This window comes from Sciurus vulgaris (assembly GCF_902686455.1).
Source record: "Sciurus vulgaris genome assembly, chromosome: 5".
Classification (NCBI taxonomy): domain Eukaryota; kingdom Metazoa; phylum Chordata; class Mammalia; order Rodentia; family Sciuridae; genus Sciurus; species Sciurus vulgaris.
In genome coordinates, this window is record NC_136465.1 from 124,775,052 (window position 1) to 124,789,717 (window position 14,666).

The window sequence follows — 14,666 nt, forward strand, 5'->3', positions numbered from 1 at the left end:
CTGATTTTTTTTTATCAGAGTACATGAATTGCCACACTAGTTGTCAAGTGTTTTGTTAACCCAGCAGCACTTGTAAACAACAGCATATGTCTGATTCAGGAGACCTGAGTATTACTGGTAATCTGTGACAGAGAATCAGACAATGGTTGTCCCATTTGTGGAATTTAAAAATATTCTTTTAACCTGTCTTCTCATCTTCTCACTGCTGCCTCTAGCCAATTTATTTATTTATTCATTTTTTTTTTTTAAGTTTGACCCTTACTTCCCTCTCCTCCCATGGCTTTTTCCATGGTTGATTTTTGGGAGAGGAAACCAATAGCAGTCAAAATATGAGACATTTATTTCACATGGTAGGTTCTTAGTAAATACTGTTAAATAAACAATTTAGAGTTTAAACCATTGTGTAGATGATTATAGAGTTTTGAGAATTCCGTAGATCGTTTTAGTCACAGAAGTGATTTTATTTTCTCATTAGATACTGCTTTTGCAAAAAATAAAGATGATGGAAAATGGTACTATTTTGATGACAGTAGTGTCTCCACTGCATCTGAAGACCAAATTGTGGTAAGTTTATTTCCTAAAAATCATGGGATCAACTTTTTAAAGAAATGAATAAAAATTAGCAAAAGGGAAGGGATGGTGGTGTAGCTCAGAGGTAGAAGACATGCTTGGTTAGCATGCATGGGTTTAACCCCTAGCACCCACCCCCTAAAAAAAAGGCAAATTAATAAGAGTCCGTGGACACTATCGTCTGTATTCTAGCAGTCCTCACAGCTAAAGAAAAATAAAATTGTGCCTTAAGTGGACTCTCATCTTCAAATTCTCCCACTAACAAAAGCATAAATTGCAGTGTGAAAATTTTCCGATAATTTTTAAGATGAATGGAGTTCCTAATGAAAATTAATTTTCCTCTAAAAAATAGGTTCAGCTCTTAGCATTCTAGATATTGACTACTTAAACTCAGAATGTTAAAACAGAAAGGAAACCCCTTTAAGTGTCTTACCATACCTATGATCTTTAAATCCCAAGACAATTAGACATTTAAGCTCAAAATGACGTAATTATTTAAAAGATTAACTCCTTTTGTATCTTGTTACCCTGATATTTTCTCACTAGTAGAAAAATAAGGATGTTACATCTCTTTACACTGACATTCATTTATCATCCACATTTGTTGTGCTTCACGTCTGAGCAGATTTTTATTTTCAGATATTGAGATGATGACTGCAGTGTGTTCTTAGAAGAAAGCTAAAAATTCTTTAAGGGTTGATTTTTCTATAAATTTTTCAGCTCTATAAATTTTATCCATCATTAGAATACTACAAAGAGTGAGAAATATTGTGTTTGTTCGTATGATGTTTATTATTCAGAAGGCTTTCTGTTGATGTGAGAAACACTAACTCATTTACTTTATTTCCCAAATTAAGTTATATATTCCCTGAGGGCAGAGACTAACCTTTTAGTTTTTAACGCTTTAAAATCTTCATCTTATAAAAGCAAATTAATAAATTTCTGAGCCCAATTGTTGACAGTTTTATTCTGTCGTTGCTTGAATAGCTCTGAAATAATGTTTTTTTCCTCTTTCCCCTCTTTTCTTCTCCTTCCCCATGTGAGAGAGAGAGAGAGAGAGAGAGAGAGAGAGAGAGAGAAAGTGTGTGTGTGTGTGTGTGTGTGTGTGTGTGTGTGTGCTTGCAGTCATACATCACTTAAAACGGACACATTCTGAGAATGCGTTTCTGGGTAATCTGTTGTACAAATATCATAGATTGTTCCTACATAGACATAGGTGATATAGCCAACTACACATTTAGACTGTTCTACAATCTTAAGTGATGACCATCATATATGATGTCCATCATTGAACAAAATGTCATTCTATGGTGTATGCCTAAATTAACATTTCCAGTTTATATTTAAACTCCTTATTCTTTTGTCCCCAACTTTTTTTTCTGTACTCCTCTTTAATCTCCTAACCCAAATATCTTAAAATTGCCAACATCCCTTCCTTCAAAGTCCATTGCCCTAATCCTACTTTTAAATAATAATTGATCTTGTTTATGTACACTACATGAATTTGATTTTGCCAAGCATTTAATAATGATGGTGGTTGGTGTGTGTGTGTATCTGTATGTACACAATCACGGGTCACTTAACAACAGGAATACATTCTGAGAAATGCATCCCTAGGTGATTTTTTGTGCGAACATCACCAGTATTAGAGTACCTTACGTATAGATATGGTGTCTTTTATATTAGGACTCCATTCCAAACATCATTAAAAGATAGCTGTCTGTCTTCTGGGTACAATAGTGCACACCTGTAACCCCAGCTATTCAGGAGGCTGAGGCAGTAGGATCTCAAGTTCAAGGCCAGCCCCAGCAACTTAACTAGACACTATCTCAGAATAAAAAATTAAAAGGGCTGGAGTTGTAGCTCAGTGGTAGAGCACCCCAGTGTTCAATCCCCAGTACCTCAAAAACAAAAAATAACTATCTCTGAAGGGTTTGATCCCCAATATCACACACATACATACACAAAGCCTGACAAATAAGTCAATAATTGTATTATAAGTACCACTAAATATTTTACTATGGTCACACCTGAGACTTCTATCTCAACTCAGATTTGGGGTTTAAGCAAATAAGACCAGGAAAATTCTCATAGTGAAAGTGCTGTTTGACCTGAGTCTGCTAATACAAATAAGAGTAAATAAAAGAAGCGAAGGTGTTCTAAGCAAAAAACAATACTGCAAAAGAAAGGAAGCATGACAGCATGACGTTTTAAGGGAACAGCAAATAATTTGTTTTGACTCAAAGGGAAAGTTCTTATAGGAATATGAGGAAGAAATTAGGCTGGAGATAAATTTAGAACTTTTAGAAAATTTAGAAAATTGACATCCCAGTTGTTTAAATGTTTCCTTAAAAGACTGAGAAACCAGCTGGGTGTAGTAGTGCATGCCTATAATCCCAGCAGTTTGGGAGACTGAGGCAGGATGATCATAAGTTCAAAGTCAGCCTCTGCAATTAGCAGTGCCCTCAGCAACTTTGCGAGACCCTGTCTCAAAATAAACAATAAAAAGGGCTAGGGATGTGTCTCATTGGTTAAGCACCCCTGGGTTCAATCCCTGGTACAAGAAAAAAAAAAGGACTGAAACCATTAGATGATTGTTAAGCAGTAGGATGACATTATTAAATTTGTATCTTAACATCTCTAGAAGAACACTAAGGAAGATAGATTTGAAGGCACTGAATAAAGAAAGTAGAAAGGCCATGCAGGGAGATTGTCACAGTTAATTTAAGTAATTAACTTAGTGGTAGTACCAGTCTAGACAAAAGGAGAATGAATTTGAGAGATATTTACAGCATAAAATAAATAAAATTTTATAAATAATGATGTAGAGATGCAGGAAGGGAGATTTGAAAGTGACTCTTTAACATTAACCAAGATTGGGAATTTATGAAGAAAATTTGCTGTGTAGTTTGAAGTGCCTATATGGATAGCTATGTTGTAGTTATTTCTACTATGTAGTTGTGTTAATGAGTGTAAAGGTGATAACTGGTTTAAATTATAAATTGAAGTTGTCAGCCTTAGGTAGAAATTGAAGCCATAAGCTTGAATTAGTCATCTAATGAGAGGATACAAACTGAAAGAGAGGTAAGCTGAGGGCAGAACCTAAAGGTTAGGATTTAGTGAAGTCACAGAAGAGTCTGAGAAGAACCTGAAGAGATAGCAGATCAAAGAGAAATGATTTCAAGGAAGCTAAAAATTGTCTGATGAAGGGAAAAGAAGAAGAAAGACATTAAATACTGCAGAGAAATTGACCAAAAGAACTTAAAAGGGCACCCCTTTATGTTGTTTGTTCAGAGGCTGTTACCCATTGGAAGCCAATTTATTAAAATGGTTTGGGTAGAGTTTAGATTACATTGAATTGAGTTTGCATAAGAGTGAGTGATGGGTATAGACTACCCCATCAGCCTGGCTGTGAGGAAGAAAGATGTATGTGGCAGCTAGAAGGGAAGGTAGAATGGTAGGGATTTACAATGAGAAAAGATTTAAATATTTTTTAATGCCAAAGAGAAAAGTCTAGAAGATAAGGACTCATTAAAGATACGCAGTGAGTGGGGCGTGGTGGTGCACCCCTGTAATCCCAGCAGCTTGGAAGGCTGAGGCAGGAGGATCAAGTTCAAAACCAACCTCAGCAACTTATACAGACCCTGACTCAAAATAAAAAATAAAATGGGCTGGAAATGTGTCTCAGTGGGTTAACTCCCCAGTACCAAATAAAATAGAAAGGTATATGGTGATGGGGGAAGGGGGATGTTCAGCAGTAGAGTGCTTGCCTAGTACTCATGAGGAGGCCCTGGGTTCAATCCCCAGCAACATCACCAGCACACCACCACCCCTCCACACACACACACAGAAAGGATACAGAGGTGATTGTTGGAAAAAATGTTCTTAATACAGTAAGAGAAGTTGGACTATAGCACAAACATGGGATGAAAAAACTACTACATTAAAAGAAACTCACCTCTGTTCTATAGTTGCATATATTTCTTAGTCCAAATAACAGAAAAAAAATTTTCATCCAAGAGTATTTTTCCTTTGTATATAGAACTCACCTTATATTTACTTAATTTTAGTAACTTCCATTTGACCATGTGTGGTTTTTGTTTGATTTCTGCCTTGTCATCAAAATTGATTACCAACTAAAATACTCATACTATAGTTAATGTGGTCTTTGAGAATTATGACTGTTTTAACACCCTTTGTTTGTTTTGACAGTCCAAGGCAGCATATGTACTCTTCTACCAGAGACAAGACACTTTCAGTGGAACTGGCTTTTTTCCTCTTGACCGAGAAACTAAAGGTGCTTCAGCTGCCACAGGCATCCCATTAGAAAGTGATGAAGATAGCAATGATAATGACAATGATATAGAAAATGAAAACTGTATGCACACTAATTAATGAAAGTCCTAGAAGCCATAAAAGAGAGACTTCCTGCTGGTGGTATCTATGGAAATGAAGTTACCCACCACATTAAAACAAGTCTGAGATGGGGAGTTTCAGATAACCGAATGTAAATCCTTTATCAGATTTTAACTTGTGCAGTACTTGAAGTGAAACACAATGAAAACTTTAACAGAAATTGTCTCATAATACATTTACAGTCTTGTATTTACAAGCTAAATATATATAGGAAATCACAAATAAATCCCTTTTAAGTTTGCTGCTGTTTTGATGAATTATGTTTTCTTTAATTTTTTTGGATGTGAGTTGATGACAAATGTTAAATTTGTGGATGTTGGTCATTTATTTTGCTCTGATAATACTGCAAGAAAACTATGAACTTAGTTTTTGGATAATCTAGTTCATGTGCATTCGGCTGCCATATACTATAATGTTTAACTGCAGTATCAATATGGCATAAATACTGCAGTAGTGCTGGAAAACCAAAATTTTAAATCTATCCCTGGTAATCAATATGGGCCTATTAAAAAACCAAATCATGATACAAGAAACAATCTTGAAAAAGTAATTTCCTTTTTTAGTATCATTAAAAATCCAGTCTATTATATTCCTCTTATTGCCACTGTGGAAACAGGTTCTAGATTTCATGCTACATTCTAAAGTCATTTTTCAGTTACATGTAAGTATTTTTTTACTGCTACTGGGATCTATTCTTCAGACATTCAAATTTTTCTTTACATGCTGTAAGATGCTGTCTTTAATCTGGTGTTGGTCCAAAACTAAATTTTTGCTGCCTGTTTTTCTCTACCCCATTTTTTGGTAATTTGGCAAGTTTTAGCGCTCCCAATTATTGTAATATAAGGACATACTTAGTAGTATTCTGTATCCATAGTAATAATTGCATCAAGCTTAGATGAGAGTTTTTTTTTTTTTTTTTCATATACTAGCCTTTAAATCATTAATGGACAATTGGCTATAAAGGTAGGTCTGTTAACTTTCTTTGTGTGTTCCTGATGGAATTCACCATAGCCTTACAGCTTTTCTCAGAAGGTAACTTGTTATAAGAGAAATGGCATTTGCATGTTCCAGAGTCAGAACCTGTACAGTATATAAAGCATACAAACCTTGAATTTGATTTTAGTTCACCACATTCAAGGATCCAGGATGCCAAATATATGTGTGAACATTTGAAGCATTTTCATTTGCTGCTTTTTTCCCTTTGATCTAGTTGAAAGAATGTATTGTCGATTGGCATACAAACTGCCTTTAATAGAAAATCTAAATGCTGGGGCACATTTCACATATCGACTACCTGAGAAATTGCTTTGTGTCCCACTGTTAATAAAGCAAAAAGTATAATGTTCTTCACTTGAACTAATCAAATACAATAGATTATAAATTGTGTATTGTAAATAAAAGTTCACTCTGTGAGTGCACATTTTGGTAAATTATTTATTTATGTTAGCATTTTAAAGTAAAGAAAAAAAATGCATTTGACCAGGATAAATGAGGTATGTTGATCATGGCTTTGCTTTATACCTTGATATTAAAGCTGGTTTTTCATCCTGGTATTTTAAAAGCTGCTTTGGGGTTTTTTCTTTTTTCTTTCTTTCATTTTTTTTTTTAATGTAAACTAACCTCCTGCATGACAGAGGTTAAAATTTTGTCTGCACTTGGGTTCACTTGAGTTTACATTTGAAATGTGCATGTTTATTTATACAGATTTCAATAAAGCTATTCAAGGCCTTATTTAGTCTTTTATTTCTTACTCTGAATATTTTGATAACAATTTCCTATCTTATGAATAGATGACTGTATGCTAGACTTTTTAGTTATAATATAGTTAATATTAGGAAAGCATGTCAGAACAAAGTGAATCCTATTGAGGACATGTTTTAAGGTAGGGATTTTTGTTGTTGTTTGGTTTGGTTTGTTTTCTTTTTCACTTAAAAATTTAAAAAAAGTTTGTGTACCTGCCAATCACTGTTCTGAAGTCTGGAGACAGAGAATAAACAATCTCTGCTCTCACAGAACTGCATTCTTTCTACCCTGAAGATTATATTTCTGTTTTCCTTTTTTTTTTTTTTTTTTAAAGTTCAAATGAACTTTTTCAAGACCTGAATTTAACCTTTACCTTTATTCTTCATAAAGACCACTTCGTTTTTAATGCCTGTTATTAACTTCTATTCCCATTGAAAGAAATTTAGGAAATGATGTTAATAATACCATTGACTATGTCAAACTCAAATGTCATTATCAGCTGCAAAAAAATAAAATTGTTCAAAAGGACAGTACATATAACTCTAATTAAAAGTAGATACCAGGGCTGGGGTTGTGGCTCAGTGATAGAGTGCTTGCCTAGCATGTGTGAGGCACTGGTTTCAATTCTTAGCATCACATATAAATAAATGAAAAAAATAAATAAATAAAGGCTATCAACATCTAAAAATACATATTAAAAAAGTAGATATCCATAGGTAATACAGGGTAGTACAAATATATCTTGATTTGAACTCTTCTAGCTTTGCCAGTTAGTAATTATTTAATATGGACCAGACATTTTAGTAAAGTGTTTATATGCATTATCTCAATTCTACAACAACTCTGTGGTGGGAACTGTCATTAACCTCACTTTTCATATAGAAAAACCAGTATATGAAGCATTTAAGTAATATCCCGAAATATACACAATTACTGTGTGGCACAGTATTCTATCCTAAGATATATACTACCTCTTACTGTGTTAGAGTCTGCCTCAGGATTGTTGACAGGTAATGTGAGATGGTGTATTTTATGGGAAAGAGTTGTAAACTGCGTGGTATCCTCATTAAAGATTTCTTTAGTCTGAATGGCAGATCATCTTGAAGTCTAATGACTTTGCTTCAAAAGTATCTTCAGTCTTCAACCCTAAATATTAAATAAGAAGAACACTGGCGAGAATTCTGACTAATCTTTCTCTCTTAAAATTAACTTCACAAATTTATGTAGATTTGTTAGTATTTTAATTAAATGTTAAATATAAGGTGGCTTTTTCTCCTTCATCTAACTTAAACATGCCCTTCTTTCCACTTCCCCAAATGCAACCATAGTTTCCAGACTATTTTTCTGATTTTTTTTATATAATTTAGTTTTAATTAATCTCCAAGAAAAAGCTTCAGCCTAATTCCTTAAATATCTTGCTTTCTCCTATAATCACTGGATCTAAAATCATACAAAGCATTGATTTGGGAATAAGAAAATTAGCAAGTAGCAAATTAGGTAATGTCAAGGCCGTGCATTTTCATAACTAATTTCATTTAAGTGAGGATATCTTGTGAGAAATAAGCTGGGAAACTATGAGTAAATGTGGCATATCAGAGGAAGGGGAAAGAGGAGAGTTTTCCACCTGAGAGGAGGAACATTTTTTCACTGACCATGTTTAATACTGTTGTGTAGTGATAAGGAAGAGCCAGTCACTTTTTATCCCATTTACTGTTTTTAAATTCTCTAACAGTGCATGTCCTTGCTGCCTGCTCCCAACCCTTCCTACTTAGTATATTTCTGATGTGCAGCACTAGAGCAATACAGATGAACACATCCTTGCCAATTAAATGTTTAAGGTAACTGTGTGGGGAACTCTTACATCGTATACTCAGGGAAAGGAGCCAGAGGTCCTCTAAAATCTCAAAAGAGTGATAGGAAAAAGAAAACAAATCACATTTCTGCAGTCAAACGAGAATTGTGCAAATCTTTGTTCATATTTTTTACTCCAAAAATTTTGTGCTTTGAATAATTTGACAAATGTTGAAAACAGCTTGTCTCAAAATATATTGATATTCCCAAGTAATTCTTTTAAGTGTCACTGGGCCAAAGGATAGAAAAATGCAAAAGGTGAGTGTTACTTATATCCTTGCTGATTTTGTCATTTATATGCAGTTGTATATTGTGTATTGTTCATTATCAGTTTTCTAGTGAGAAATATGCGTAATTCTTATACTTTCTAGGTTTGGGGCATCACAGTTCACTGTTTTAGGTGCTTAATTCATACTTTATATTAAGAAAAAGAATTTCCAAATAGCTGTGATAACAAAATTTTCACTTTTTTAAACTGAGTTAAGAAAACAATTTTTCATAATCTTTTTCAAATTTTTTATAAGCTACCTAGAATAAGTTCAGAATAACAGAATTGGGAATATAAAGATTAAGAGATTAAGGCCTGGCAAGTAGACTCCTGTCTACTCAGGAGACTGCAGCAGGAAGATCCCAAATTTGAGTCTAGCCTCATCAACTTATTGAGAACCTGTCACAAAATAAAAAATAAAAAGGGCTGGGCATGTGATCAGTGGTGCGTGCCTGGGTTCAATACTGAGGTTCAATACCACCACCACCAAAAACAAATTTAAAAAAATATATATGTATATATATTTATATATGTATATATATACACATACATATGTATACGTACATGTACACACACATGAATATGTATAAATGATAAAAGTTCCAATACTCATCAGGCCTTATTTTCACTAATGATGGGGTAGAGAATTTTTTTTATATTCAACATTTAAATTTTTTTTATTTTTTACAGACCACATTTTGTGTACACATTGTGTACAAATGGGGTACATAATTTCATTTCTATGGTTGTACACGATGTAGATTCTTACCATTTGTGTAATCATACATGTGCATAGGGTAATGATGTCTGTCTCATTCCACCATTGGAAAATTTTTAAATAGATGATGTAAAACAGTTCAATGTATTTTGGCAAATTACATACATTGGGAACAAATTTGCCCAGCATCGTATCTTGGTCTAATTATTCCCTGACTCTGTCTTTGGGAGCCTAGAACTTGTCAAAGTGATGAAAGGAAAAGACTCTAGGTTTTCAAAGGGATAAGACCATTTAAGGAAAAATCAAGAATTGACATGATGCTTTGTCCTAAAATCTCAAAAGACAAATGGGGGATCCAAGATGGCAGACTAGAGGGTGACTGCATCTCCAGTTGCTCCAGAACCCAGGATTCAAGAAGGGGAGGCATTGAGAGACTCGGACTAAATTAGAGCCACGGGGTGAGTCTCCCCCACCCGGTGAAGCTCGACCTGGGCAGCAGGCCCGGATACGGGTGGCTTATTAGAGTAGGGCAGGGCAGCTAGAGTCTTCCCCAGGCAGCCCTGTGCACTCCAGCGGTGGGCTCCTCCCACACGGCCAGCATCTCTAGCTTGAGCAGGCCCCCCAGTGAGAGCCTTTCTGCACAGAACCAGCTCCAATTCCCTGAGCCAGCGCGGCGAGCTCCAGCCTGCAGGTAGCTTTGGGACCAGGACAGGGTAGCCAGGGACTTCCCCAAGCAGCCCGGCTCCCTCCAGGGGGAAGCGCCTTTCAAGGCTAGCTTCTCGGAGCAGACCACCCAGTGAGAGCCTTTCTACACAGAGCCAGCCCAAGCCAGCGGAGAGCTCCGACCCGCAAGCAGCCTCTGGGACCAGGGCAGGGCACCCATAGACCTCTCCAGGCAGCCCTGCCCCCTCTGGCTGCAGGCTTTTTCCACAGGGGGATCCAAGATGGCAGACTAGAGGGTGACTGCATCTCCAGTCACTCCAGAACCCAGGATTCAAGAAGGGGAGGCACTGAGAGACTCAGACTAAAATAGAGCCACGGGGTGAGTCTCCCCCACCCAGTGAAGCTTGGCCTGGGTGGCAGGCCCGGATAGGGGCGGCTTATCAGAGTAGGGCAGGGCAGCTAGAGTCTTCCCCAGGCAGCCCTGCACACTCCGGCAGTGGGCTCCTCCCACACGGCAAGCTTCTCGGAGCAGGCGCCCCAGTGAGAGCCTTTCCACACAGAGCCAGCACCAAGCCCTGGAACCAGAAGTAGGCTGGGGGCAGCTTTCTTCGGAAGCACTGCATTATCAAGTTCCTCCAAGACTTCAGGGTACTGAAGGCAGGAAGGTGAGACACTGGAAATCTACAGGGACACTATAAGCCAATAGAAGAATTCTGCAATATCACAAAGTTCCACTGATATCTGACCAATATGAGAAAACAAGGGAAGAAAATGTCCCAAACAAACCTAGATACTATATCAATAAAACCCAATGACAGCACAGCAGAAGAAATGTCAGAAAGGGAGTTCAGAATGTACATAATTAAAAAAATCAGGGAAGCAAACGAGGAGATGAAAGAGCAAATGCAGGCATTGAAGGAAGAGATGAAAGAGCAAATGTAGGCATTAAATGATCGCACCAATCAACAGTTAAAAGCAAATACAGGAAGGAAAAGATCATTTCAAGAGTTAGAGATGCTGAAAAAAAATCCTTGAAATGAAGGAAACAATAAACCAAGTTAAAAACTCCATAGAAAAACCAATAGGTTAGAACACCTGGAAGACAGAACCTCAGATATTGAAGACAAAATAATCTTGATAACAAAGTTGACCAAACAGAGAAGATGGTAAGAAATCATGAACAGAAACTACAAGAATTATGGGATAGCATGAAAAGGCCAAATTTAAGAATTATTGGGATGGAGGAAGGGTTAGAGAAACCAAAGGAATGAACAATCTATTCAATGAAATAATATCAGAAAATTTCTCAAATCTGAAGAATGAAATGGAAAACCAGGTACAAGAGGCTTATAGGACTCCAAATATACAAAATTACAACAGACCCACATCAAGGCACATTATTATGAAAATACCTAACATACAAAATAAAGACAGAATTTTAAAGGCCATGAGAGAAAAGAATCAAATTACATTCAGGGGGAAACCAATAAGAATATCAGCAGATTTTTCAATCCAGACCCTAAAAGCTAGAAGGGCCTGGAACAACATTTACCAAGCCCTGAAAGAAAACAGATGCCAACCAAGAATCTTATACCAGCAAAACTTACTTTCAGATTTGACAAAAAATAAAATCCTTCCATGATAAACAAAAGCTAAAAGAACTTACAAAAAGAAAGCCGGCATTACACTAAGCCCATGGCCAATATCATTCTAAATGGTGAAAAACTGAAAGCATTCCCCCTAAAACCTGGAACAAGGCAGGGATGCCCTCTTTCACCACTTCTATTCAACATCGTTCTTGAGACTCTAGCCCGAGCAATTAGACAAACCAAAGAAATTAAAGGGTTACGAATTGGAAAAGAAGAACTCAAACTATCCCTGTTCACTGATGACGTGATTATATATTTAGAGGAACCTGGAAATTCCACCAGAAAACTCTTAGAACTCATAAGTGAATTCAGTAAAGTATCAGGTTACAAGATGCTCATAAATCCAATGCATTTTTATACATAAGTGATGAATCTGAAGAAAGAGAAATTAGGAAAAGCACCCCATTCACAATAGCATCAAAAAAATAAAATACTTGGGAATCAATCTCACAAAAGAGGTGAAAGACCTCTACAATGAGAACTACAGAACACTAAAGAAAAAAATTAAAGAAAACCTTAGAAGATGGAAAGATCTCCCATGTTCTTGGATAGGCAGAATTAATATTGTCAAAATGGCCATACTACCTAAAGTGCTATACAGATTCAATGCAATTCCAATTAAGATCCCAATGATGTATCTTACAGAAATAGAGCAAGCAATTATGAAATCATCTGGAAGAATAAGAAAACCAGAATAGCTAAAGCAATCCTTAGCAGGAAGAGCGAAGCAGGGGTTATCGCAAAACCAGATCTTCAACTCTACTACAAAGCAATAGTAACAAAAATGGCATGGTATTGGTACCAAAATAGACAGGTAGATCAATGGTACAGAATAGAGGACATGGACACAAACCCAAATAAATACAATTTTCTCATACTAGACAAAGGTTCCAAAAATATGCAATGGAGAAAAGATAGCCTCTTCAACAAATGGTGCTGGGAAAACTGGAAATCCATATGCAACAGAATGAAATTAAACCCCTATCTCTCACCCTGCACAAAAATCAACTCACAATGGATCACGGACCTCGGAATCAGACCAGAGACCCTGCATCTTATAGAAGAAAAAGTAGGTCCAAATCTTCACCTTGTTGGCTTAGGATCAGACTTCTTTAACAGGACTCCCATAGCATAAGAAATAAAAGCAAGAATCAACAACTGGGATAGATTCAAACTAAAAAGCTTTCTCTCAGCAAAGGAAACTATCAGTAATGTGAAGAGAACCTACAGAGTGGGAGAAAATCTTTGCCAATCATACTTCAGATAGAGCACTATTTTCCAGAATCTATAAAGAACTCAAAAAACTCTACACCAAGAATACAAATAATGCAATCAACAAATGGGCTAAGGAAATGAACAGACACTTCACAGAAGATGTAGAAGCAATCAACAGATATATGAAAAAATGTTCAACATCTCTAGTAATAAGAGAAATGCAAATCAAAACTACCCTAAGATTCCATCTCACCCCAATTAGAATGGCGATTATCAAGAACACAAGCAACAATAGGTGTTGGCAAGGATGTGGGGAAAAAGGTACACTCATACATTGCTGGTGGGGTTGCAAATTAGTGCAGCCACTCTGGAAAGCAGTGTGGAGATTCCTCAGAAAGCTTGGAATGGAACCACCATTTGACCCAGCTATCCCACTCCTTGGCCTATACCCAAAGGACTTAAAATCAGCATACTACAGAGATACAGCCACATCAATGTTCATAGCTGCTCAATTCACTATAGCCAGATTGTGGAACCAACCTAGATGTCCTTCAATTGATGAATGGATAAAGAAACTGTGGCATATATATACAATGGAATATTACTCAGCCATAAAGAATGATAAAATTATGGCATTTGCAGGCAAATGGATGAAATTGGAGGGTATCATGCTAAGTGAGATAAGTCAATCTCAAAAAACCAAAGGAGGAATGATCTCGCTGATAAGCGGATGAGGACATATAATGGGTGTTAGGAGGGATTAGTGTTAGGGTTAGGGTTAGGTTTAGGGTTAGGGATAAGGAGGGTGGTAAGAATGGAGGAAGGAAGGACAGAAGGACTGTATAGAGGGAAAAGAGGGATGGGGGAAGGGAAAAAAATAACAGAATGAATCAAACATTAACCTATGTAAATTTATGATTACACAAATGGTATGCCTTGACTCCATGTACAAATAGAGAAACAACATGTATCCCATTTGTTTACAATAAAAATAAAGAATATGGAAAAAATAGAAAACAGAGGAATATGTAGATTTTGACCCAACCTTATCAATAATTAAATTATAAATGGATGAAATTCATGTAGGGCAGAAACTGGAAGACAGGATTCCCTGCCCCCTACAAAAAAAAAAAAAAAAAAAAAAAAAAAAAAAAAAAACCTCTTAGCTGCTTTAAGGTGCTCTATCCAAGAAGCACAGTTTAAATATAAAACCAGACAGGATGAAAGTAAAAAAGGTTTTACCATGAAAACACCAAGCATAAAATAAAGTGTTGCCATATTAATGTCAGATGATTTACATTTATAGAACACCACACAAAAGAAATATACATGAAATAATCACAAAGACAGACCAAATGTTGGGCAATAAATTTTTAATGAATCACAGCTGATTGATGTCATACAGAACGTGCTGTTTTACCACAAGGCAATCAAGTTAGAAAGCCATCTAGAAAATTACACTGAGATGAAAAAATCTCAAGGGATCTGGGAATATATTTACAATTGATTGAAAATGAAAATGGTGTCAAAATTCGTGAAGTGAAGCCAAAACAGATGTTCGAGGGAGGTTTAT

The 14,666-nt window shown here is 36.2% G+C and overlaps 1 protein-coding gene across 4 annotated transcripts in view; it reads left to right on the forward strand.

Annotated features, from left to right (window-relative positions):
* USP15 (ubiquitin specific peptidase 15) overlaps positions 1 to 6,717 on the forward strand; it is a 112,005-nt gene extending 105,288 nt beyond the window's left edge. For all 4 annotated transcript variants that reach the window (XM_079139665.1, XM_079139666.1, XM_079139667.1 and 1 more), the window contains 2 exons: positions 476 to 564; positions 4,783 to 6,717. In XM_079139665.1, the coding sequence (XP_078995791.1) occupies positions 476 to 564; positions 4,783 to 4,965 (272 nt within the window). In that variant the 3' untranslated portion in view covers positions 4,966 to 6,717. The remainder of the gene's footprint in view (positions 1 to 475; positions 565 to 4,782) is intronic.
* Positions 6,718 to 14,666: the final 7,949 nt, after the last annotated feature.